General features: G+C 48.2%; 5 protein-coding genes across 5 annotated transcripts; 3 read left to right on the top strand and 2 right to left on the bottom strand.

The window, feature by feature from the left end:
* Nucleotides 1-803: 803 nt before the first annotated feature.
* FSUBG_3574 (G alpha subunit GNA-3) lies at nt 804-2,160 on the top strand (the record flags this gene model as incomplete). The annotated part of the gene is made up of 6 exons (XM_036681469.1): nt 804-927; nt 993-1,338; nt 1,395-1,523; nt 1,578-1,707; nt 1,769-2,007; nt 2,061-2,160. The coding sequence occupies 6 exons, from the start codon at nt 804-806 to the stop codon at nt 2,158-2,160; spliced, it is 1,068 nt and encodes a 355-aa protein (XP_036540938.1).
* Nucleotides 2,161-5,957: 3,797 nt separating this feature from the next.
* On the top strand, nt 5,958-9,028 carry FSUBG_3573 (starch phosphorylase; the record flags this gene model as incomplete). The annotated part of the gene is made up of 7 exons (XM_036681468.1): nt 5,958-6,120; nt 6,279-6,599; nt 6,653-6,918; nt 6,971-7,480; nt 7,531-8,447; nt 8,501-8,573; nt 8,621-9,028. The coding sequence occupies 7 exons, from the start codon at nt 5,958-5,960 to the stop codon at nt 9,026-9,028; spliced, it is 2,658 nt and encodes an 885-aa protein (XP_036540937.1).
* Nucleotides 9,029-13,520: 4,492 nt separating this feature from the next.
* FSUBG_3572 (CMGC MAPK P38 kinase) lies at nt 13,521-15,153 on the top strand (the record flags this gene model as incomplete). Its single annotated transcript, XM_036681467.1, has 9 exons — nt 13,521-13,576; nt 13,638-13,685; nt 13,751-13,880; nt 14,016-14,059; nt 14,135-14,234; nt 14,304-14,660; nt 14,709-14,787; nt 14,845-15,028; nt 15,078-15,153. The coding sequence occupies 9 exons, from the start codon at nt 13,521-13,523 to the stop codon at nt 15,151-15,153; spliced, it is 1,074 nt and encodes a 357-aa protein (XP_036540936.1).
* A 752-nt stretch (nt 15,154-15,905) lies between these two features.
* FSUBG_3571 (ATP-binding protein cassette (ABC) transporter) lies at nt 15,906-20,738 on the bottom strand (the record flags this gene model as incomplete). Its single annotated transcript, XM_036681466.1, has 5 exons — nt 15,906-16,029; nt 16,084-16,661; nt 16,723-16,980; nt 17,032-20,593; nt 20,641-20,738. 5 exons carry the CDS (start codon nt 20,736-20,738, stop codon nt 15,906-15,908), a joined length of 4,620 nt encoding a protein of 1,539 aa, XP_036540935.1.
* A 2,713-nt stretch (nt 20,739-23,451) lies between these two features.
* FSUBG_3570 (atp synthase f0) lies at nt 23,452-24,473 on the bottom strand (the record flags this gene model as incomplete). Its single annotated transcript, XM_036681465.1, has 4 exons — nt 23,452-23,676; nt 23,727-24,129; nt 24,182-24,398; nt 24,455-24,473. 4 exons carry the CDS (start codon nt 24,471-24,473, stop codon nt 23,452-23,454), a joined length of 864 nt encoding a protein of 287 aa, XP_036540934.1.
* Nucleotides 24,474-26,257: the final 1,784 nt, after the last annotated feature.

Raw genomic sequence — 26,257 nt, 5'->3', positions numbered from 1 at the left:
CCTAGGTACCTAGGCTCCCTTCAAAATCTCTCGTCTTCACTCGCCTGCTCACTGGTTCGCGTTGACTCGCACACCCCTGTCTTCACTCCTTCCCCACTGTCGGCTCTCTCACCAATTGGCGCAGCCCTCCGCCGACTTTGTCTCGTCATCGTCGAGGTTCCCTAGTGCCTTTGTACTCTTTAGTCTCGCCCACGCGCCCTGGCTCCACGAAGCTCCCCAGCACCGTACAGTAGCTGGTTACGGCCGACAATCTGGAGCGACAAGGCCAGTCCATCCATCTCTTTCTCTTGTCTACCCACCGCCAAACATTCTCCTTCAAGCTCTCAGCCTCGACGCTGCTCAAGCATATCTCGCCCGGCTTCATCTTCCAGTACTGTTCAGATTCGCTCGCCTGTCTCCAACAAGAAAACGCCTCGAGGACTATTTTCTAGGGTTCGAGTCTTGTCCACGCCTCCTCGCCCGTAACGATCCGATCTCCCCGACCTCTCCGTTCACCCTTGACGTGCCCGATCACCTTTTGCTTCACCAACTTCTTATCGCATCTATTCGCCGGTCTTCCTCAATCTTTCAATTCGAACCGAGCCAGCAGTTCGACATTCCAGCTACAAAAACCCTCACAATTGTCTACCTACCCATTATCTCCACATTATACGACACCGCTTACTTTCGCAAACCGTTGCGACCGTCATGCACGTCTGGAGATAAGCAACATCATAAATACCGAAGTGAACTTGTGCTCGGCACACCGATCACTTCATTTTATCGAAGGGCCGTCTTTTCAGGCTATTTTGTGATCCGCCAAAATGGGCGCATGCATGAGCTCGAGCAATGAGGAGGCGGATCAGAAGAAGAAGAGTCAGGCTATCGATAAAATTCTGGAGGAAGACTCGAAACGATTACGGAAAGAATGCAAGATTCTACTGCTAGGTAAGGGTGACAAGGCGACAGGCGAAGCGCTGAACCCAAGTTCGGATAGTTAACAATTTTGGCAGGTTCTGGTGAGAGTGGCAAGTCGACGATTGTCAAACAGATGAAAATCATCCATCTCAAAGGATACTCGGAAGATGAACTGTTCAACTACCGGCCAACTGTCTTCAAAAACCTTGTGGAGTGCGCCAAGGCAGTTATTATGGCCATGCAACAATTCGACATCGAGCCTCAAAACGAAGAGAACAAGACACATGCAGAGTTCCTATTAGAATACCAAGCCGAGTCTGGTCCTCAAGCGCAAATCGATCCGAAAGTGGGCGTGGCGGTACAAGCTTTGTGGAACGATCCAGCGAAGGAGCTTCTCATGGAACATCAGACAGAGTTCTACCTCATGGATTCCGCCGAATAGTATGTTGGAGCATCTAACATCTAGCGCGGATTGTTGTTGACTTCCCTTGTTCTAGTTTCTTCCAGGAAGCGATGCGAATAGTATCATCAGACTATTTACCGAACGAAATGGATGTGCTCCGAGCGCGAACGAAGACAACAGGTATCTACGAGACAAGATTCCAAATGGGGCAACTTAGCATTCAGTAAGGCCTTACAAATTCCGCACTGGACACGGGCTTCTATTAACACTTGGGCAGTATGTTCGATGTTGGTGGTCAACGAAGTGAGAGAAAGAAGTGGATACACTGCTTTGAGAATGTCACATCAATCATTTTCTGTGTGGCATTAAGCGAATATGATCAAGTCCTACTCGAGGAGAGCAGTCAGGTAGGCTTGGCAATTACAATAGTGGTTGGTGTCAGAGAATGTCTTCTAACATCAGTAATAGAACCGAATGATGGAGAGTTTACTCCTTTTTGACTCGGTGGTCAACTCACGGTGGTTCATGCGTACTAGCATCATACTGTTCCTCAACAAGGTTGACATTTTCAAACAAAAGCTGAGCAGGTCTCCGCTGGGCAATTATTTTCCTGATTACTCGGGTGGTAACGATGTCAATAAAGCAGCCAAGTATCTACTCTGGCGATTTAACCAGGTTAATCGGGCGCATTTAAACCTGTATCCCCAGTAAGTTTTATTAGCCTCGACAATGACTCCTACAGGTTTCTAACGTAACATAGCTTGACGCAAGCAACAGATACGTCAAACATTCGACTCGTTTTCGCAGCAGTCAAAGAGACTATCTTGAATAACGCACTTAAGGACTCGGGCATTCTTTGATAGCGAATCAATGCTCATTTGAATTTACAACTACGATGTTAAGGGCACCGGAACTTTTGGCTGGCGTCAAGAGCGGCGTCAAGAGCTTTTTTTTTCTTTCTTTTTTTGGAGTTTGGGGCACGGGGCTCAGGACGACATCGATTTTATACGATCCTTGCTTTACTGTTTACTTGTTTTTGTTCACGCGACACCTATACTTGGAGCATTTTTCGGGTATGGTCTCCACGGCTACGAACGAGCATTTCTCTGGTGCCAGTCTCTCCGCCGGCTCACGATCCCTGGATATGCACTTGATTATCTGCAGCTCAGGGCAAACCCCTTCCGAAAAGAGTACAATCGAAGAGTCAATCGACATGGAGTTGGATTTGCGGTTTATATATCTTGGTCTGGATATATTTTGCTTTATCAAGTTTTGAGCGACTAGACCTTGCAGGAGCTCAGGGTTCCGGTTGGGCCTTGCTCAATTGGGATTTGAAGCATTGTATGACACGGAAACGAAGGGGTTCACAATGCGATCCGGTTTGCCGTCTTGAAGCTGCTTAGCGAAGCAGTGTGGTCACTTTGGATTGAAAAGAAATCCTGGAGTGCGGGATACGCGGGGATATCACGCTACTAGCATTCCTATGGCTTCTGTCGAGCTTAAAGATGCGGAAGAGAACAGGCGTATGGCTTCCCATTCCAGGGAGATTGGTGTTTAAGGAGCTGACTGGGAACATCAATGAAAGCCGGACTCATCGTTTGGCATGCTAATGGTTTGCATGTCTTCTCCAGGTACATATGTAGTTCTCGACTCGAACGAGGCGAATTGACGATATTTATATCTTGGAATTGCCTTTGATGGACTCTATTTGGATGTTATGTATAATGGCCGTGAAGTGAAAGATGAATATTTGTTCCAGTGAGATGGCTCGCTCACCTGGGTACACTAGGACAGTTACAAATTGTTGGAGGGTATCCGCTTGGCGTCAAAGACCCAATATCTTTACACTCTTCGAAACGTGATATTATGATTATAGGGAGGACATAAACTTTACTGGGAAAGGGGGAGGTTTATGGCGGGGCTTGCCTAATAAGAACCAAATATCAACATGGTACGATGTTCCTGGAGCTACGTGCCATGTACTGGTCTGGATGTGGATTGCAGCTTGGATCCATGAGGCGACCGACAAACTACTACCTAGACTAGTGGACAGGGCCTTCGCTCATGAATTACTATGTATATCCATAATGACTGTGTTCTTTTAAGGAGGTAGCGTATTGAAGCTCAGCATCATAAGTACTTATGTTGTAATAAGGGGCAGTTTTCAATTATCAGATTTGGTTTTATGAGGTCCAGTTATGTTGTATAACCTCCAAGACCAAGGCTCTCGCAATTTCAACTTTGGGAGGTCGAGCACGTGTGGTAGTGTGTACGTGCATGTGGTACCAGAGCTGTTCTCTACGCAGCTCTCCCTCAATACTCTCAGACCGTATCATTTGACAGAACCCATCTCGATGCTACCGACTTCGTGGCACGTGGGGGATACATTCTGTGCTCGACATAGTCTTCCAACAATGGTTCTCGTCATACCAGGCATACGTATCAAGAAGCCTTCCATTGTCAACACCTTACCCTCGCCTACCCTATAGCGGTAGTATGGTTTAAGAAAAGGTATACGGATGACCAATGTTTTGCATTGAGGCCTCTATAACGCACTGATTTGTCCTAGAAGGCTATAAACTGCAACATTTAACATTTCTGCCAAGATGGCAAGCTAGCTACTTGTTAAGTCTGATATTCGAGCTCCTTCGCGTCACATGTAGCTCTGCTGGGCTCGGTGACACCGCGTGGTGACGAACAAGGTTGTGAATTTAAGAGGTCTTAGCCTTAGGTCGAGACCGAGTATCGTTGAACCAAAACAGCTGAGCTTCATGCTGAAAAAGTGCTACTGCTGCGTAACAAACACACCGGACGTCACGGCCCCGCAATCCGTTGTAAGAAAAGCTGACGCTAAGTCTGAAGCGAGGCTTCATCGATTCTTGTGTGCGTACCTGTGTGGGTGGGACTGTCAGCAAATAAGGTGCATTACAATGAATGGGGTTCAAGATACGGTATGCATTCGTACAGGTACTAGGAGCTGGCATGATGGAGACGGGAGGGGAGGACATTCATCGGGCTCTTTCTACTGGAAGCTTGACTGCCTCAGGTTAGGTCGCCTAGAGAGGTTGGAGGGGCAATAACGAAGACATCGGCGGTTCACATGTCTCGAGGCGTTGCACACGTATATTCAGTGAGGCATTCAAGTGGTGGAGAGCACATCTTTCAAGCAATAGCATATTATGACTGTCCATGCGGTGTATTATGCGTCGTGCAGCGACAGCATCAAGTTTATGAAGATTTGCCGTCTTTACTACTAGGTTAGGTACCTTGTTCTTGATAGGTTTAATCTGTGTCTGGTTGGATCGCATCGCATGTTCTACAAGAGTAGGTGTGCGTCGTATGTCGTCATGTCATAGAACGGTTGCTGCGGGGGAGGGGAACCATGCCGCCAGTTGGTGGTGGTATGTGGCCTAGGTAGCTGAGGGAGGAAAGAAAACTGTAGGATCTTTATCCTAAATAGCAAAAAGACCTAGTTAAACTATCCTAAGCTTAGGAGACTATTTGATGAACTTATTTTGGCATCTTCTTTGAAGGTCTCAAGTTTTCCTGCTCCCAGAGGCCTAGTTATTGCGGGAGAGCAAGCAAGAGGACGGCATTGGCCGGTAAGCGGAGCAAAAGAGCCAAAATGCAACGCAGCATAGGTTAGAGCTCTAGGTAATGACATCCAACAAGCAAGACAAAACAAGATCACACGCTAGGCAAGTAGGTAGCTCGTCGTTCGTGGAGAGGTTGTCATGATACCTTACCTTAGGTTGCCGTCCAATGGATGTTAGAAATGGATCCGCTCATGGTGGAGGAGTCTCGATGGGAAGCTCTTACCCAGAGACAGACAGACTAGGTACGGTAGGTTAGTACCTAAGGTAGGTCAGTAGGTCAGTTAGTAGGTACTACGTATAAGCTCCCTGCAGCTCCCCTCATCAGCTCATAAACTAGGTAAGTACCTACCTCTTGAGCTACATTCTCCCCTCTCTTCCTCTTTTCTTTTCCAACCTCTCAATCTTTTATTCACACCATCTATCTGTTCGTCAATTGACATAAAAATAACCATATTACCCTCTCTCATCGTTACCTCGACTCGTTTGTCATTCTTCTCCTCAATCTCCTTTACCTACTCCACCAAGCTCCCCTGTTCCCCAAGCTCCCGCCTTCTCCGGATCCCCATCAACTAAACAGACGGCCGCTCTGGACAACTGAATACGCACAATACTCAGTCCTCAACGAACTATATAGAACGAATCAACAGCCCAGATTCGACATAACCTCCATTCGCATATACTTTTACCTTGCCTAGATCAGAACCCTGCACTTATTGGGATTCTGAACAGCCACGATAAAAGCAGGGCACGCAAGAAACTACTGCAGCTTTACCTTGTACCTTCAACCCCGCTCCCCCACCCAAAGCTGTGGCACACCTCGCGTCGTTAGCCAGTCGTGTTATCTAACGTCGAGACCTCGTTGAGTGGCATCAGTAAACCTTGTTGTTGATGTAGGTGATCTGATCTGATTCTCGCTTCACAAAAGGACAAGGGGTCTCTCAACAGTGTTTGAGTATTTAACTGTTATGCCCCGGCACTGAAAGACCTTATCTCTCTTCTCTCGTCCCTCAATTTCCTTCCCGGCTCTCATCACTCGACTAACAAGCTTGTGGATAGAAACGATGGCGTCTGAACAGCAGCGTTTGCCCACCCGTGAGAGGCGCCCCTCCACCTCCGCCCCGATTGTAGACATTCAGGGTGCAGTCGGCCCCGCAGGCATCTCCCGCCCAAAACACACCCGAACTGCCACTGGTTTCGGTCCTAGTGAGATCAAGAGTTTTGAAGGTATGTTGTCTAAGCATTCTACCTGCAATTCGTGCCGAATTGAATTGGGGTTTGCTCTGAGCTATTTCTTATACGTTAAGATTCTCCTCTTAATGCATTTCCCCTATCGAACTACTGTAAACGATCTGCTTGTGAATGTTGACTTACACCACCAACAGCCTCAATTCCCGAACCTCAGCGTGAAGCATGGAAGCGCAACCAGTCTAGTGGCTTTACTGGCAAAGACGGCTTCGAGAAAGAGGTTGTCCGCCACGTCGAGACCACTCTTGCCCGCTCTGTCTTCAACTGCGATGAACATGCTGCCTACTCTGCTACCAGTCTGGCTTTCCGTGATCGCCTGATCCTTGATTGGAACAGAACTCAGCAGAGACAGACTTATCGCGACTCCAAGCGCGTGTACTACTTCAGTCTTGAGTTCTTAATGGGCCGTGCTCTTGACAATGCTATGCTCAACGTGGGCCAGAAGGATACTGCAAAGGGTAGGTTGACTCAGTTTTGTATTCATTGATACCCTACTAACATGAGCTGTTAGCTGGTCTTGCTGAGCTCGGCTTCCGGATCGAGGACATCATCACACAAGAGAATGATGCTGCGCTGGGTAACGGCGGACTTGGTCGACTCGCTGCCTGTTTCCTCGACAGTCTGGCCTCCCTCAACTACCCCGCATGGGGTTATGGTCTCCGATATCGATATGGTATTTTCAAGCAGGAAATTGTCGATGGATACCAAGTCGAGGTGCCTGATTACTGGCTTGACTTTAACCCCTGGGAGTTCCCACGACACGACGTTACTGTTGATGTAAGCCATTGAAAACTTGATCGACAGTCAGGCACAGCTAACATCAATACAGATTCAATTCTTTGGACATGCTAGAAAGACTACTGATGAGAATGGCAAGTCCGTTGCTATTTGGGAGGGTGGTGAGATCGTCCAGGCCGTTGCCTACGATGTCCCCATCCCCGGTTACGACACACCCACAACAAACAACCTGAGACTGTGGTCCAGCAAAGCTTCTGGCGGAGAGTTTGACTTCCAGAAGTTCAACAATGGTGATTACGAGAGTTCAGTTGCCGATCAACAACGAGCTGAGACCATCAGCGCTGTTCTGTACCCCAACGACAATCTGGAGCGTGGAAAAGAACTTCGGCTGAAACAGCAGTACTTTTGGGTTGCTGCCTCGTTGTACGATATCATTCGCCGTTTCAAAAAGTCCAACCGCCCTTGGAAGGAGTTTCCCGACCAGGTGGCTATCCAGCTCAACGATACCCACCCTACATTGGCCATCGTCGAGTTGCAGCGAATTCTCATTGACATTGAGCACCTTGAATGGGACCTGGCATGGGAAATTGTCGTGAACACCGTGAGTTGATCCACCTTTGTATCTTTATCATCTAATCTGATTGTCTCCAGTTCGGTTACACCAATCATACTGTGCTGCCCGAAGCCCTGGAGAAGTGGCCTGTTGGTCTGATCCAGCACCTTCTACCTCGACACTTGCAGATTATTTACGATATCAATCTGTTCTTCCTCCAGAAGGTCGAGAAGGCATTCCCCAATGACCGAGATATCTTGAGAAGAGTGTCCATCATCGAGGAGTCTCAAACAAAGATGGTACGCATGGCGTTCTTGGCTATTGTTGGATCACACAAAGTCAACGGTGTTGCTGAATTACACTCGGATCTCATCAAAACCACTATCTTCAAAGATTTTGTCGAGATCTACGGCCCTGACAAGTTTACCAACGTTACCAACGGCATCACTCCTCGCCGCTGGCTCCACCAAGCCAATCCTCGCCTTTCGGAGCTCATTGCTTCTAAGGTTGGGGGTAATGGCTTCCTCAAGGACCTCACCAATCTAAATCAGCTCGAGAAGTATGCTGATGACAAGGAGTTCCGTAAGGAATGGTCCGAGATCAAGTATGCCAACAAAGTCCGACTCGCTAAGCTCATTAAGTCGGCCGTGGGTGTCACTGTGAATCCTGCGGCGTTGTTTGATGTCCAAGTCAAGAGAATCCACGAGTACAAGCGACAGCAGCTCAACATCTTCGGCGTCATTCATAGATATCTCCACCTCAAGTCACTGTCCCCTGAGGAGCGTAAGAAGGTCGTTCCACGTGTCTCCATCTTTGGAGGCAAGGCCGCCCCCGGCTACTGGATGGCGAAGCAGATTATTCATCTGGTCAACGCTGTTGGCTCTGTGGTCAATAATGATGAGGATATTGGAGATCTTCTCAAGGTCATCTTCTTGCCTGACTACAACGTCAGCAAAGCTGAGATTATTACCCCTGCATCGGACCTTAGCGAGCACATTTCTACTGCGGGTACCGAGTAAGTCAATGTAAACACCAAGGAATTAGTATCTTAGCTAACATGTGTCACAGGGCATCTGGTACCAGCAACATGAAATTTGTTCTGAATGGTGGTCTCATCATCGGCACTTGTGATGGTGCCAATGTAAGTAAATGGAAAATGCATTTGATTCCACGGCTGATCATGAATAGATCGAAATTACTCGCGAGATTGGCGAGAACAACATCTTCTTGTTTGGCAACCTCGCTGAAGATGTTGAAGATCTCCGACACAGTCACCAGTACGGCTCTCATGAAATTGACCCCGACTTGCAGAAAGTGTTTGCCGAGATCGAGAAGGGCACCTTTGGCTCGGTCCATGACTTTAGCGCCCTGGTCGCTGCTGTCCGTGATCACGGTGACTACTACTTGGTGTCTGACGACTTCCACAGCTACAACGAGACTCACAAGCTGGTGGATGAGGCGTATCAGAACCAGGAGGAATGGATCAAGAAGTCAATTACCTCTGTTTCTCGCATGGGATTTTTCAGCAGCGACCGCTGTATTGACGAGTATGCCGAGAGTATCTGGAACGCAGAGCCTCTTGTCGTCCATGATTAGATCGTGCAGAACTAGTTTATGACAGAAGCAGACACGGCTATGTGGATAGATTCACAGAGAGACGTGAGGTAAGACACTCACAACGGAACGAGAGATAAGAGAAGGAATTGGGCAGACTGGTGACATATGATTGGCGGTGAAGATTGAATTCAACCTGCGAGACCATGACCAGAGTGGACAATGGATAGGCACTCCCCTTGATAATGAAACGTGCATGGCATATATTACTCCTCTAATTCTTGACTTGTATGTGATTGCATCCTCTACAGGCTTGCTATCATGTGTGTTGGTTTTCCCAATACGCTGTTGGACCCAATTAAGGAAGTCTATATCGGTAACGCAGATCGATGAGGAGGCCGGCATGAGACTGAAGGTCGACACTGTACTCCGTATTCCCAGGCAATGATTCGCCGCACATAAATATGCAAGGCGTCTTGACCCATGTGTCCCTGTGGGGTTCTGGAGAGACCTAGGAATCGATACGAGGAATTTGTGGGTAGTACCGTCGAGTGCGACGAGATAGAAGAAGGGGCTTGGAAGCTGAAGTTCTAGTGGATGACTTACATAGTCCCTAGGTAGGCAAGATATCTCAGATGATCTCTCAAACTTGCCCGGTTGTATATCTAACAGGAGCACTAGTCAAAGGAAATCATGCTCATCCCCTGACCAAACGGAATAGCACTACATCTACTGTATAGCCGTCTAGGAAGATACAACACATGTACATATATGTCAAACGTAGGTTCAGTCAAAACGGTGGTACCCTGAACCCTAACCGTGGGAAACGATGATGCCAACTAGTATAGAGACTCGGCTAGACGAATTAGCGGAACCCGAGTCTAGGCGGGTGATCGGTACCAAGCGTCCGAATCGCTGCACTTAGCTGGACTGTAAAGACTTGGTACCGAATCTTTGGAATAGTCGGGGCGGGTGTTCCCTTGTTCGGTTGTTTCTACGTGTTAAGATCCGCATCACGGGGCGGAAAAGATGCGCTGCAGAGAGTTTAACTAGGGCCTGGTTGCCGATCAAAAGATCTGGACCGAAGTGGCATGGTCGATCTGGGATGTCAAGAGGGTTGGTTCTGCTGGGTTAGGGGAGGATAGAATTTAGATCTCAGATGGGATCGGAAGGAAGATGAAAGTGTGGATGGCAATGGGATTAGGAGAGGATCGACAGGGCACGCTTGTGTTGTGAAGCCAGGGTCAAGGCGCGATGAGGGAAGATCTGAGGTTTAGAGAATGGCAAGGGCCGTGGTTTGCGATATCGTGAATTGGAATACCCAGTGAGTGAGAATAGCGTTCAGTTGGTTGGTTATTGGACGCGAGGAATTCAAGGAAGATCAAGATGACACTGAGGCATATCATACTGAGACCTTACCGCACCAACGAAATGAGTAATTGAGAAGGGAGAACAGCACTATTCCCGACCAAGCATATCAAGGCTGTAACATGAATCGTTGACATAGACAACTCCCAGTGCGAGGTGTTGTTGATGGTAACCCTTGCCCAGGTGTGGGACTTTGGATTCTGGTACGACAAAGATGCAGCTGAATGCTCGAGGCTTTTGATATATGACGTAGAGAATCGAGAGACAGGTTTCTGAAAACCTGAACGATTAATTACAGCGTTGCAGCGCGTGATGAAAATTCCGAATTGACAGGTGCTGAATAGTTAGTATGTAGTGGAGGTGAGGTGAACTTAGGCTTGGGCTTGTTCTGGAAGTGGCTCCACCGAAGAGGCTAGGTCTTCCGGGAGTATATTCGATCGTTGAGACGATTCCACGATGAGCGGACTAGGTCATTGAGCATGACAGATCGAGCCGACAGGTACCATTACTGTGTAAAAGTGGTGTAGAGGTACCGACCCATGGGAACGATCGGAGACTGGGGATGGGCCTGGCGCCGTTTGAAGAAGAAAGACAAAGGCGTCCAAGCGCCAGGCCAGGCCCCATCCTGATGCATCTGCATCGGCCATCAGACGTGCGCTGTCAGAAAACAGGGGTAAGCCAGTTGGAGGCTGAATTGACGTCATTTTGAGAAAACATGGCAGCCATGTGAATGGGGTTTTTAAAAAGTTTCTGATGCAGGAAACGATATGCAGGAGACAAGGGGAAAGAGAGAATGAGGGGAAGAGTTTGATTAATGATGATGAGTTGAAGTGGTAACGTTTACATGATAAGGTAGGTACGCAATACTTAAGTATCTGGCTACGGATACCTTACCTTACACATGGCTGAGTTTGGTGATGCCATGATGGGATGTTGCTGCAGGTGCAGATACAGGGCAGACTTGGCAGGGTCAGTTTGATAATGGGTTGGATGCCAATAGACGGGCTCAGCAGTATCTATCGTAGCACCCAATGTTTAAAAACCAAGAAAATATTCGATCTATATCACAACGTGCATCGTATACCGCCAAACCTCATAAAATCTCAACAACTCATGGCTACATACGGAGTATAATCATAATCAACACTCTCTTGCTGGCCTGCACCCAGACAGATAAAACATCCACAGACAAGAGTCATGCATAATTACAAAATTCACAAGGACCCTGATTAGCATGGATTAGGAATCGATTCGAAAGGGCTCAAAGTGTCATCATGTCATACATCAAATTTCCAACTTTTCCATGAAAAAACTCCATGTAGGCAGGTAGGTATGTGACCGTGTAAGCGCATAACCTTGATATCCACTGCGACAAGAGAGAGATCTCGATCCCATTACGTGTCGCAAGGGTCTGAATAAGGGGAATCACTAAATCGGAGCACACAAATGCAAACAAAATAGACGGTGACAAGGAATAGCTCTTTGCTCTGCCTATGGAAGGAAGGTATAGGCATCTTAATCAAGCCTCTCGGCTCCCTTAGTTTGTTAAGTGCCTACTTTCCAGGGTACTACTCCCCGGAGCACTTGTCCCCCTAGCCCCCCTCACCCACCCCCACCAAGAAAACCAACCGGCGGTCCTCCGTCCACATAATCCAATACCAACACCTCACACTCACCTCGGTCGACCCAATGCCTTCTACGACCATGTATATATGTACATGCACCCTCTATCCCAGATGCTAACCTCTTCTTGTTGAAATTTCGCTTTCTCCTCCTCCCTTCAACCTTCTTTCTCCCTCTCAAATCTTCTCATTTTACCTAGAACTGCAGCCACCTTCACGCAGCCTGCGAAACGTCTTATAGTATCCTCTGCAGTGATCGACATTTGACCGGTCCAGTAGGAAGACACCCGCATTCGCAACGAGCCTCCTAATCGACGACGCCTGGACCTGCAAAGAATAGGTAAGCCTCTTGTCGAGCAAATAGCCAATACCCCAGATTTCCTCCCAGCGTTTGGATCCTGCTTCCTTGTTGGAACCAGGCAATGGCCCTGTTTCGTTCGGCCTCTGAAGTACTCAGGGCAAACTGTCCGATCATTGCGGCACGATGGCGTCAAAGGCACCTCGCTATGGAGCTCAAAGTATTTGGACCCCACTGCTTCAGTCTTGGAACGGACTGGGGGGAGAAGACCTGGAGACTGCCTACAGGCGGTGTCAAACGCCTGTGCTGTCCTCGGAGGCTGCTGTTGGTGTCTGATCTACCCCCCCCCCCCCCGAACAATCTCAGTGTCATTGCCGGTCTTCAGCGCCTGGGCTGGTGCAGCTTGCCCCTCACTGAGGTACCTACTCACAGGCCTGAGTAAGGTACACGGGACAGCCCAACATACGGAGCGTCTCCAACTTGCCTACTCTCAGTAGTCTTGTAGTGCCTCTTTCTGTGTCATTGTGAATCTGCCGAATACCGACTCTTTCAGGTGGCATTCCATCTACGCTCATTAACTGGCTAATAACCCTCGTTCCATTTTCTGGACTGTTGCTGACCTTGTAATTATTGATAGACAGACACGTTGCTCTTGCCTACGCATTTATTTACCTACCCCGCCATTCCGTACCTGTTACTGGGCATTGAATACCATCAAAGGAAAAGACGGTCCAAGACAAAACAACGACGATCAGTCAACCACTGCCTTACAAAGCCCATTGAGTGATATTGCAATCAATCAATCAAACACGCTTGTTGCTGTTCTACCCAGTGGGATCTCGCACGTCTCTTCCCGCCCCCGCTTGAGACGCTCTACTCATCGACATCGAAACCTGCATCGCTTTTTTTTACTGGTACCCCGGTCACAGTCATCGTCTTTTGCTCGATCGTCGATTCACCATTCACCTGACCCATCATCGGTCCCATCCCATTTCCATATCCAGCCGCCCATCCAATACAATAACGAGATTACCTCTCTGTTCTTCACTTTATCTCGCACCGCACCGCACCGCACCGCACGCCAGGCCCAACAAACAGCTTTGACTACGATCTTAGACGATTACGTCTGCGCCCCGCCCACCATCATCTTTACCTCATCTTGGTGTTCCTCGTTTTACAGCCAGGAAACTGACTACTTTTTCTCTTCACCATCAAACATATCTTCCTAAAAATCCACATATTCACCATGGCCGAGTTTGTACGCGCCCAGATCTTTGGCACCACATTCGAGATCACCTCCAGGTAAGCTCACCATACATTTAAAGCTGACAACCATCGCATTACTGACTCGATTTGCGCGTAGATACTCCGATCTCCAGCCTGTTGGCATGGGAGCTTTTGGCCTCGTTTGGTATGTCCCCTTAGATGTCCCTACTGATCCTGCGCATCCGACTGACACGGTTCCCTTTGCAACAGCTCTGCCCGGGATCAACTTACCAACCAAAATGTCGCAGTCAAGAAGATCATGAAGCCTTTCAGCACACCCGTGCTCGCAAAGCGCACATACCGTGAGCTCAAGCTGCTCAAGCACCTTAAGCACGAAAATGTGAGCAACGGCCCCTGCACAGCTCAATACCTCCGCGTATCTTCGGATTTAATGCATATCTTTTTGCTGGACTCGTCCTTAATGGTCCCATGAGAAACTGTAAGACTTTCGATGCTAATACAATTTCGCTGTCAGGTCATTTCTCTCAGCGACATCTTTATTTCTCCTCTGGAAGATATGTGCGTTCCCAGCCACGGCCTGCCTTACCCCTCCCCCGCCTCGTCCCCCACGTTCTTGCGCTGACAGCTCTGTAGCTATTTTGTCACAGAGCTCCTCGGTACCGATCTTCACCGATTATTGACATCGCGCCCTCTTGAGAAGCAGTTCATCCAGTACTTCCTCTACCAGATTATGGTATGTATCAATAGCGTCTAGACAAAAATGGCTGCTACCGATCATTTACTGACATGAGTTGCCTTGTAGCGAGGTCTGAAGTACGTGCATTCGGCCGGCGTTGTCCACCGCGATCTCAAACCCAGCAATATCCTCGTCAACGAAAACTGTGATCTCAAGATTTGCGACTTTGGTCTTGCACGAATCCAGGACCCTCAGATGACTGGTTATGTCTCCACACGATACTACCGAGCCCCCGAAATCATGCTCACCTGGCAAAAATATGACGTTGAGGTTGATATTTGGAGTGCCGGTTGCATCTTTGCTGAGATGCTTGAAGGCAAACCTTTGTTCCCCGGAAAAGATCACGTCAACCAATTCTCTATCATCACTGAGCTACTTGGTACCCCCCCAGATGATGTTATCAACACTATCGCCAGCGAGAACGTGAGTTGCAATGCCTTGCAATCTGTCTACAATTCTAACGACTACTAGACACTGCGGTTCGTGAAGTCGCTGCCCAAACGCGAGAGACAGCCTCTTCGTAACAAGTTCAAAAATGCCGACGATTCGGGTATGAAATAACTCCTCCATTTGACCCTGAGAGATCCACTGATTGACAAATTACTAGCTATTGATCTGCTTGAGCGCATGCTTGTCTTCGACCCTAAGAAGCGAATAACTGCCACAGAGGCCCTCTCCCATGACTATCTCTCTCCCTATCACGACCCCACAGATGAGCCTGTGGCGGAGGAGAAGTTCGACTGGAGCTTCAACGACGCTGATCTGCCCGTTGATACATGGAAAATCATGATGTTAGTGTGTTGCAAAACTCTATGCCTCGAATATACTAATACAGAACAGGTACTCAGAAATCCTCGATTATCATAACGTGGAAGCTGGAGTTACTAACATGGAGGAGCAATTCAACGGACAATAAATGGGGGATGTGGTTAATAACGGAGGAGGATGCTCCAGTGCATAACGAACATGAGGAAGAAGCAGACCACGTCACAATGTCGATGATACCACGAAATTCAACGCATACGCCCATGATCCATATATCTTACCACAATCACACCTACCCCGTGCTCGTATGAAAAGAAGATGCAGGAAGACGCGGCAAGACGTGAAAGGAGACGAACCGATGATATATCCATCGCAAGAAACTGGCATGTACATGCAAAATATACGAACGCACGTATGGCGTTGGGGAGACAGGGAAAGACTTGGCTTTGGTTTTGATTTTGGAATTAAGCAACAAAGTCCTTCACGAGGAGGATGTTCGATCGTCTTTGACAATGGGGAACTTCGTTTGATTTTCACCTGTTTATTACTGTCTAGCTCTCGCTTTTCCGATCACGCCTGCCTTTCTATTTGGTATCTGTTGAAGCAAAGATGCAACGGGGCATGAAAATACACGACGCATAGGGCTTTTAGGTTACAAATGATTATTCTGCTCGGTTAGCTGGCTCCCAGCTAAATGGGGAAATTATAGAGCTTGTGAATGGAACCTTTATTAGAGAAGTCTGCCCTAATCTTGTCGACACACCTGTCCATCGATAAGTCATAAGGACGGCGTACAGATGTCCCAGACGGATGTGAGCTATTTCCCCTTTTGAACTCGTTCATGCTCTAACGTGTCCATCTCGAGTATCCAGACACAACTATCCCAAACAAAATGCTCCTCCGTCAAATAACCCCTTGGGAACTCTCCGTCTCTAGAGAAGCCTGCAGGTCCTCCATTTCGCCGCTATGGTAGAGCATGTCGTAGAACTGGCCTCTACTGTTATACAAATTGCGAGGCGAGCCATACCTGGAGAGGATTGTCAGTTGCCAGTCTGAAAAGAAAGAGTCAACGAGATCTTACTCAAGAACACGCCCCCCACTCATGACCACGACGGTATCATAATCAATGATTGTACGTAAACGGTGCGCGATTGTTACCAAAGTCCGCCCTCCACCGACTGCTTCAAGTTCTCGTCGTAGGACGGTTTGAATACCTCGGTCTGTCTCATAATCCATGCTTGCCGTGGCTTCGTCAAGCAGCATCAGCTTGCTCTGGCGAACCAGCGCACGGCAGAGTGAAAGAACTTGCCGCTGACCATGAGAGAAGTTCTCACCGCGAGCGTCGACACTTGTCGAAAGATTTACACTATTGCTCTCATCATCGTGAAACTGTGTATCATTATCGCTGTCATCAGAAGTATGAGGAGAGAAGGATGCGATGCCTTTGCAGTTGTCCAGAGCCTTGTCGAGAATGTCTTTGGGAACTCGACCGCTAGGATCAAGGTTGGACTCCACTGTCCCGTTGAACAGGACAGCCTCTTGTGGTATGATCGTAAGGCTTTCTCGGAGGCGGTGCCGAGGAATTTTGGTAATGTCAACTCCATCGTATAAGATTTCGCCAGAGACAACATGGGTGAAGCGAAGGAGGGAAAGCACCAACTAGAAATCGCAGTCGTTAGTATCACCTGAAAGTTGCTGTAAGAGAGTGTGGAATACAGACAGTGCTTTTCCCCGAACCTGTCCTTCCTATGATAGCCACACGCTCACCCGCTTTGAACTTGAGGTTTATACCGGTGAGAATGTCGGATCCATCAGGATCGTACCGGATTGTAACGTTTCGAAACTCGATCTCGCCAGATCGAGGCCAGTTCTGGGGTATTACGTGGCAGGGATCATCTGTGTATTCACCTTCCTCGGGATATGTCTTGTCGTCCTTTTCCTCGGGCTCCAACTTGACATACTCCCTGACTCGGTGAAACTTGATACTTGGTCAGCAGGCACTTTGGCAGATGATAACAAACACACTCACGCTCTGCATTTCAACTTCCAAATCATTCATCGCTCGAACAAGTAACAGGATGGTCTGGCTGAGTCCATTGGCATTGGTGAGGGAGAATCCGACCAGCCCTGCAGCCACGACACCTGTCTGTGATACAGCAATTATACCTGCTGACAGACCCACGAGGGCCGTCACAAGATCCACGCGTACAGCAACCCAACGGTTAGCGTTGAAGCTGGCTTCGGCCGAAGCTGACCATGCACGTAGTCTGGCAGCCAACTCTTCTCGAAATCTTGACGACATGCCACTCCTGGCACGAATAACAGGAAGACCAGCCAACGTGTCTGCAAACTGAGAGAACACAGGCGACTGAGCAGAAGACGTTAGCCGCTTGATTACAACGGCGGTTCTAGTGTATGCTTCTCCTATGAGAACACCAAACAAGCACGTGAACAGTGCTGGTATCATAAAAACCGGCATTATGCTGCTGACAGCTCCAATGCGAAAGAGCATGAGAAGGACCGTATCAAGCATGATCCGTAGCATGGTACTGATGGTACCGTCGAGTGACGCCATATCACTGGAGAAGCGGTTTGTGATGCGGCCAATGGGGACATGCTTGAACCATGAAAGGGAGACATGCATGATGGCATGTATGAAATCGTTGTGTAATCTCTTTGCAGCGTTCCAAGCTCCCCATTCGAACATTATGATAGCCAAGCAGTAGCTACCGATTTCAAGGAACGTAAGGCCTGCAAAGATCCCCATATAATAAGGAATGTCAATGTGAGCCTGGTGATTGTATGCTTCTACCCAGACAGAGAGCCACAAAAGACTGCTAAAGGTAAAGATGTTCGTGGCAAGTAAAAGCCCCAGGCAGACAGCAACAAAGACCGGATGTCCAAAGTAGCTCATGTATTGCAAGACTGGGGACCAAGTTAGCATCCCTTCACGACTGGGAAGGGAGTAGTACTGACAAGTCATGCGGCCGACCTTTCCAGAAGCTTTCATTTCCTGATTGACCACATCCTTCAGGCGTTTTTCTTCAGGGACTCGGTTGGCGTCGTTCAAGGTATCACCATTTGGTTGTATTTCCTGAACTGTATCATGAAGTGCGTCATCCTCTCCAGCATCTCCCCTAAGGGCCTGAGCGATAGCGATTGGTTTGCGAACAATACCAAGTTGGGGCTCAGCCGACTCTATTTGACCCTTCTCCAACACAACAGAGAGATCGGCCTGTTCTGCGATCCAGGGAAGATTTGTCACAAGCACAGTTGTCCTCCCACTCAGAAGGTCAGAGCAAAAGCAGTGTTTCCAAACACCAGCAGCTGTTTTAGCGTCCAAAGCAGCAAAGATATCATCGAGCAACAGAAGTGGTGCTTTGCAGTACAATGCCCTTGCAAGAGCAACTCGTGCTTTTTGGCCACCTGAAAGAGAAGTCCCGTTCTCTCCCACGATGGTCATATCCTTAGCCGGTAGATCCTTAAAATCCTCCCATAGGCAACATGCTTCGATGATGCGATCGTAGCGCGGCTTTTCCATTGGACTGCCAAATATAATATTGGCCTGTATGGTCTCGTTCTGCAACCATGAAGATTGAGAAGCGTACGCCGTATCGTCTGGTCTGGTCACATTTCCACTCTCTAGGTAGGTCTCACCAAGAATAGACAGCAGCAGAGTTGTTTTGCCGCTGCCACTCGGGCCGCTAACGACATTGAGGCCGCCTTGGGCAAACTCAAGCGTTATGTTGCTTAGGGTGAAACTGGCTGTCTTCGTCTTACGGAACGTGGCATGATCAATGCGAAGGGGGCCAACGGGGTAATGAGGAATAGGAACTGTACTCTCAAAGTACTTGTCGAGTCGGGTCACTGACACCAACGCGCTCGCGAAATTCCTGCCAAAGGCACTAGCCTGCATGATATTTCTGCGAACATTCTTGACAAGAAATATGGTCGTGAAAGCCGTTGCGGCATCAAGTCGACGCTTGGAGAGCCCCACGTGCAAGCCAAACATAACAAGCAAGGATAAGTAAGGAACAATCTGCATAACTTGGTTCAATGAAGCTTGGATCATTGAAGTCCTCCAAAGCTCCCTTTGTTCTTCGGAACGTGCATTAATGATCTTTTCAGTGATAGGGTCCTCCCAGGCGAAGTACTTGATGGCGCGAAGGGACGCAAGATATTCTGTCACTAAGGACATGCGAGAATCCTGAGCTTTCCTGACTCGGCGCTGCGAATAGAACATTAAGCGCCCAAGCCATATCGAAAGAGGTGTGGCCAAAAAAAGAATCGCATTTCCTACCAGAGATGCCCAGCCCATCATTCTGTACATTCCAACGAGCGAAATTATGGTCCCGACGGGGGTACCAATGGTGGCCTGGATGATATCTCTTGATCTATAGATTGCGTCTATATCGGAAGCCATGAGGTTAGCCAAACGTCCTGCTGATGTGGTCTTTGCAGCGGCCTGGCCGCTCGTGCTCTTGAGTTTCGCGCCACCAGACTGTAGTTCAAAAGGATCCTCTTCCATCTCCATCGAGTCCAGGGCAGTGTAGTACAGCTCTTGAGTGAATGCAGATTTGATACGAACCACGAGTCTAGTAGATGTAAAGATGTACTGCTGGAAGGCAACGGAGCGGGATAGTGGGCCGATGAACATGAGGAACAGCCAAAGCCACGGTTTATATATGGCACCGTTAGGATCAGCAAGGTATTCGAGTAACTTAAACATGGCGAATGCGGCTATATTCTCGACCGTGTATGAGGTGGCAACCCAAAACGACATGAGAAGCAACTCGCGTTTCTGGAATCTAAGAACAGTACGAAGTGTCTTTTTCGAGATTGAACGAGCTTCTTGTACACGTCGTAAGAGGTATATAGGCTCGTCATACCAGGCCAACTTTGGAATATCAGCCATATCAAGTTTCCGCTTCATACCCTTCCAGATGATTGGGGTCAGCCAGTCATAGGTACAATAGTAAGTGAACCAACTGCAGGCCTCCTCGGGAGCTGGCTCATTCTGGTCGTAACCGGGGATACTGAGGTCAACTTGCATTGGTGTCCATTCTCTGGGGGTAATGGCTGCAATGGCAGCTCCCGCTGCAAGAGCGATGATGCCACTGGAAGTACTGGCGTCGTGAAGGCATCTTGTGCCAGTCTGGATACATGGCAAAGTGTGCCCTGAAATGAGAATGGTCAGAGTAGCCAGAAGGACAAAGTTGATTTGATGCAGTGCTACGTGGCGCCACTCAAGATGGTTGAGGAGACGAGTGATACCAAGAGTGAAGGTATATACAACAGATACGATGTTTATGCAATGTAGCCCATCTTGGACATAAGCAATTGTAATATATACAACAGCAGTAAGTCTTGCGATTTGTGAGGCAAGCTCATAGGGCCAGCGAATTTTGGCAGCTTTAGATCCGCAACTAGATCCTTGCCGACGAATTCGGTCTAGGTGGTAGATGAGTTGCATGAGTGACAGGAAAAGCACAACGGCTTGTGGTACACCAGATTGAGCCAACTGTGAGACATGATGAATCCATGAAATCTGGGACTGGGACTGGGACATGGACATGGCATTCTGACATGAGCTAGAATTCTTAGTAAACTGGATGTATCATATCGAGACCGTTCTTACCTAGTCAAAGAACAAGAATGAGGCATCATGATAGATTCATTCCCTTGATAGGGAGAGAACTCTAGTCCGCCGAAGCGGTGAATTACGACATCCATCATGGTGATGCAGACATGAAGAATCCCATGAAGAAAGGAACAAGACAGAGCAGAGAGTAGCAGAGCAGAAGCAGGAAACAAATATTTATGCTTAGGTAAACACTGATCCCCAGCTCATTATCACGAACATACAAACAAAAGACGATGTTAGTGAAAGAGTAAGGATTTGGCTACCTTAGTAGGTAGGTAGGTAGCAAGCACGTTATCAATCCGAGTAGGAAGTCATGAACAACCATGAATGGCTGTGGGGAGTGGGCTTTGTGCAAGTGGAGCGCCCCATGATGGCGTGGACGCCCGAATATCGGCATCATCGGGGGCGGAATCAGAGATGCAGGCACAACTGTTAGGTAGGTAGGTAGCTGCTTTGGCGGGTGAGCCTCCGACGCTTTCAGTGGGAAACGCAACGGACCTGGACCGCCCGGCCCGTGGGGGTTCAACGCCTTTTATTAGCTGAAAGCAGGGGCACCCATGAAGTAACGACAGTTATTGGGGAGAATGGACAGGCATCCAAATGGCCTTCAAAGCCTAACTTTGACCGCCTCATTATGCTGCTGACCGGTTCCGGTTGTCTTGCCCCCTCTGTTTCCTCATTGCCATGAGGAATACTGTACTGTAGGTGAGAGGTGAGGCAGAACTGTGGTGGTGTGCTGTGGTGGTACTGCATCTTTTGTGAATGTTATGGCCGGGTCATCTCCAGGTCCGTCGACAAATTGTTGGCCCTAACTAATTTCAAGCCTGTCTCGGTTGTGGCAGACAAAGAGGAGATGATCAACCTGAATGCCTTCATAAAACAATGGTGGCCAGAAACTCAATCCGATTGCTCGATACATCGAATCACGGCTGTGCAGCGTGAAGGGTACCTTAGTTTAGTACTTGGTCCAAGTCCTTCCTCTAAGTATGTATTTCAGACCCTGAACTTGGTGGATCCTGTTTTGATATGTTGGCGTCAGCATAGCTACCTATGTTTTTAACACAGCAAATACCATTTACAAGCGATTAGTCGGATTTGACAAGCATGATGAAAGTGCGAAGGCAATTTAATCCCTGTACAAACATTATTAAAGGCACTGCCCTGTTCTGTCCTTCTGTCCCGAGATATGTGCTGCCTGCAGATGAGTATAGAACCATGTGGATAGCAGCAGAGATACGGCCGGACACCACGGTAAAAAGTAGTCACAAGACAAATATACAACTTGCAAACCCAAATGGCGAGTACCCAAGGCCTAACTTACAAACATGTCTTTTTCGTCTTCAAACCGCGAGCCGTCTTGCACCGAACTCACCCCAAGTTCCCAAGGATATAATCCATAATAACACCATTCCAACTATATCCGATCATTCCGGAATCGGAAAAACTGCTCCGGTGTGCTGGCGCAATGGTAGCGCGTAGTCCTCCTAAGACTAAGGCTCAGGGTTCGAGTCCCTGGTATACCGATTTGAGTTTTCTTTTTGAGGTTATAATAACGTTACCTGGGTCACTTTTTGACTTTAGTCAGGAAGAATATAGTCGGAATATTTATTAGTATGTTTCAAGTATTATTATTTTTGATTGATACACATATAAAGTACCTATATACTATGTCTGTGAGCCTTCGTGTCTTTTATCCTTGTTACACGGCTCGGATCCCAAGCACACAGCTGTTGCATAATCTCCATCGTGGCTTATAGATACCATAGCAGTAGTATCTTCTGCTTCTCCTTCGCCGCCCCGTATACGCGCAATTGGCGGGCCACTACCCAATACCTCGTCCTTCACAAGCCGTCGCTCAATCATGATATCGTGAAACGTCAAATGACGGTGTGGGTGTGCTTTAATGGCAGCCTCCTTTACCGCGAATCTAAACACCATCCAAGTCAGTGATTTCCAGTGCTAGACCGGAGAACCCCGCACCTTCCTGCTATAAAAGCAGCACATCTCCACAGCTCAGGATCCTTTGACGCGATGTATTCATGTGGCTGGAGACTTTCACTGGCTGTGCTTGTGGCACGCCGTGGTAGAACCCTGGGCGCGGCCGCCTGGTCGAGTACATTTAATCGTGCATCTTTCTTTGCTAGCTCTTCAGGGGCTAAAACTCTGTTTACGAAGCGCAGAGCCCGCGGGCCTGACAGTATATGATAGATACGGGATATTTGGCAAATGTCGGTCCCAATGTTCAAAGGGAAAGGAAAAGGCCGCAAGGGCTTCATAGCAAGGTGTTGATGGTGGGTGGTCGTCGACCTAGGTAGGTAGGTACGTAAGTAAGTAAGTAAGTAAGTAAGTAAGTGAAGTTTTGGTAATGAGCCGCTAGCGTCGGCAACTTATCGATTAAACCCCACCACTACGTCAGTGAGCATTTGCTTCAAGCATCATGCTGATCATTGGCATAAAGCTGTCAAGAGGCTAGCAACCATGTTTCGTATTGTATCAGAAGAAGCTCCAATTACTACCTAACTTTGGGCAACATACAACCTGTAACAAGCGTGCGTATGTTGCAGGGCTTAACGATTCTCGATAAATCCTCAACGTCATATTATTTCGTTACTCCACATTCGACACGGCTTATCGAATCATGCATGCAGCAGGCCGGCTAAGAAATACAGACAGTGACCGCAGGCGACGTGAGTTGCACAAATAGCGCCGCGATATTGGGGGAATAGTACGATGTTGGACAAGCAGAGAAAGGCACCGCCGCTCCCCCGGTAATGTTTCTCTCCATGGCTTGGTACCTAGGTAGTTTCAATTCTCTGCGAGAAGAGGGGCACGCTCCTGATCAGCAGGAGCACTGCGCCAGTTGATCTCGCGGCCAGTCGCGGCAGGAACGGCGACAACGACCGTGGCGATGAAAAGAAGAGCCATTATGACAAAGGCAAAGATCCACTGGAAGGCAATCACTTGGTGAAGGAACTGAGAAACTCCAATTGCAGCAGCAAAGACGCTCAGTGAGAAGCCCATGGTGTAGTCCTACATACTGTCAGCAAGCTATATGAGTTAACTGGAGCGATTGAACAAACCTTGTAGATGGTGATAAAGAAGAGTCCATAGACAAGAATGGACCAGATGAAGATGTTCCCAAAGATGCGAGCAACAAGGTGGTCAGGGTGGGGAACCATGAGAGCGCCATTCCAGTAAATGGCGACGAATGTCCAAGCCAAAGGTCCAGACACCACAGGCGTATGAATGAATCGGGGATATGTGTTATGGCGAAAGTAGAGCGAGGACAGGTTGATGAAGTTGAGGACGAGAATGACCTCAGCCCAGTGGAAGTGAGAGCGGACAAACAGCATGACAAAAGCGAAGTGGAAGAGGTTGTTGAAAATGAAGTGGCTTCCGACGCTGGCAGCAGCGTGAACAATGTCCGTGTTGCTCGAGAATAGGTGACCAACGTAACCAGCCTGGAGAATGAAGAGAACGATCCTTGACAAGCTATCAGTATGCGAGCGCGCGCGAGGGGCTGAAGGATACGCACCAGTAGATAGATGTGATGATTGGGTTCAGAGTAAAGGCAGTGCGATACATGTGGTTCTGCTCCCAGATCTTTCTATTTCTCGTGTGCCCATCATCGGGACGGTTGAGGGTGTAGTAGACAGTGACGACGAGGGACAAGATCCAGGTTACGAGAGTAAGAATCTTGTAGGTGAGGATCGCACTACTGGAGTGGGATTCCCTCTTACTAAAGGGATTGTCTATTGAAGGGGTCAGTCGGGATGGATATGAAGCGGAAGACGTCAAGGTAGCTTACACTGTTGCCAGTTTGCCATGATGAAGGGCTGTAGAGCTAAACTCGGCTCAAGATTGTAGTCGATGGAAAGAAAAGAAGTTCGCTGTCGAAACAAAGTTGTGTGTAGTGTCGAAGAAGTGATAGGGGGGAGAATGGAGAGGGTGGAGGGGAGAAGGAAGTATTTAAACACCTAGAATTATTTGCACAGTGACCTCCTGCTACAGTACGGGAGGTGTGGTTCGCTCCTCTTCAGGCACATTAGTTGATGTAGGTATGCGGGGAAGCAGGCCTAGCTAGGTAGGTAGGTTAGTATGTCTTGAATGCAGGTAAGAGAGGTGAGGAGGTAAACAGCCACACTCTGGGATCATCACACCACAAATGACACCAAACGACTTAAGCTAATAGGACTTTCCATCGACGTGCCTTGTTTCTACTCATAGATTAGTACCTTGGTAGGCAAGGACGCCATCTTGTATCAGGAAATGCGAGAAATGACCAATAAGCCCTCCCGAGCAAGAACTTTGCACAACCATAGCAAGGTACGCACCCAAAGTCAGTGGAGGCTACGTACGTCAAAGGATCAGATCAACAGCAGCGGCGCATGACTTGTCTCTTCACAGCCTCTCAGGCTATATTGGATCTTATCTTGCACAGGCGGTGCTTCTTTCATGGTGCCTTGTTAGACCATATGACCTCGTTTCAAGGGCGCTAATCCACGGATCAGCTATGAAAAGTGCCGGGAATTCAATAGAGGTCGGGCTGCCATTGGTTTTGAGGCGCTGAGACTGACGACCATCACGATTGTGGACTCTATGGGTGTGGTAGCAATGGGGAATGACAGTGGTGCCAGATGAGGTACACACTGCAACTGTCAACGTAAGTACTATAGGATCTGTATCTATCTGTACGAGGCAGGCTTTGTGCCCGGCATTTCTATGAGCTGACGTACATTTCTGCCATGATTCGAATGCCGTAATTCTGATGTAGGTATTAAGGTTATAACTCTATAGGTACTAAAGGTTGCTGCTACCTTGTTCGAACGCGGAAGACTTGGAACAAATACAAGTTACAGAACAACACAAGGTACCTCATCAGGTGTTCGAGTGGATCTTTGTCCCCGAAGACAAGGGAAGATCTCCGAATGTAGTTCTCTGCACAGACCTGCATTTGGAAAATGCAAGGATGACAGACGTGCATCTAGCTAATGATTGGCTGGCCAAAAATGATCCCGCCCAGATGACGACACCAAGCTCCTACTGCTAAACGAGCGGCTCATAGCGGGACAATGTTCTGTTTTAACCCGCTACCAACCTGGAACTTTTCACGGTTGTCCCCTCCTCGGCCACTGTAATTATCACCGTGATATTGGAATACTGTAGTACCTTAGGTATGGATATACAGTCGCTGAAGTTGGTGCTGCAGGTCATAATGAGACTTACCTAGCTTGCATTGTTTCGTGTTACACTTGCCCTTGCTCATCGAGATTGTTCCCACCGATAGGTACGGAGCAAACCACACATTTCCTGCTACTACCCGATGTCCTCGGTGAGTCAATAGATGGAGATAATACCTAGATTCTTCTGAATCTTATCTTTTCATAAAGAGCTACTCTACTACTACTCTCATTTCCCTTGCTTCCATGAGACCAGTCGTCGGATTCCTCTGACTCAAATAAGAACTGTTCATTCTGCTTTGCTTTTGTTTTAGTGGTCCATTGGTTTGGATGAGGGCGTAGCATCACTCTCCTGCATCTGCATTGTTCCAATGCAAGTCTCACGGCACGTATCAAATCGTGTTTCAGTGCACCACCTTCATCGCCAATCG

Source organism: Fusarium subglutinans (assembly GCF_013396075.1).
Source record: "Fusarium subglutinans strain NRRL 66333 chromosome Unknown NRRL66333_c0000030, whole genome shotgun sequence".
Taxonomy (NCBI): Eukaryota; Fungi; Ascomycota; class Sordariomycetes; order Hypocreales; family Nectriaceae; genus Fusarium; species Fusarium subglutinans.
This window is presented reverse-complemented; position numbering and strand designations above follow the sequence as displayed.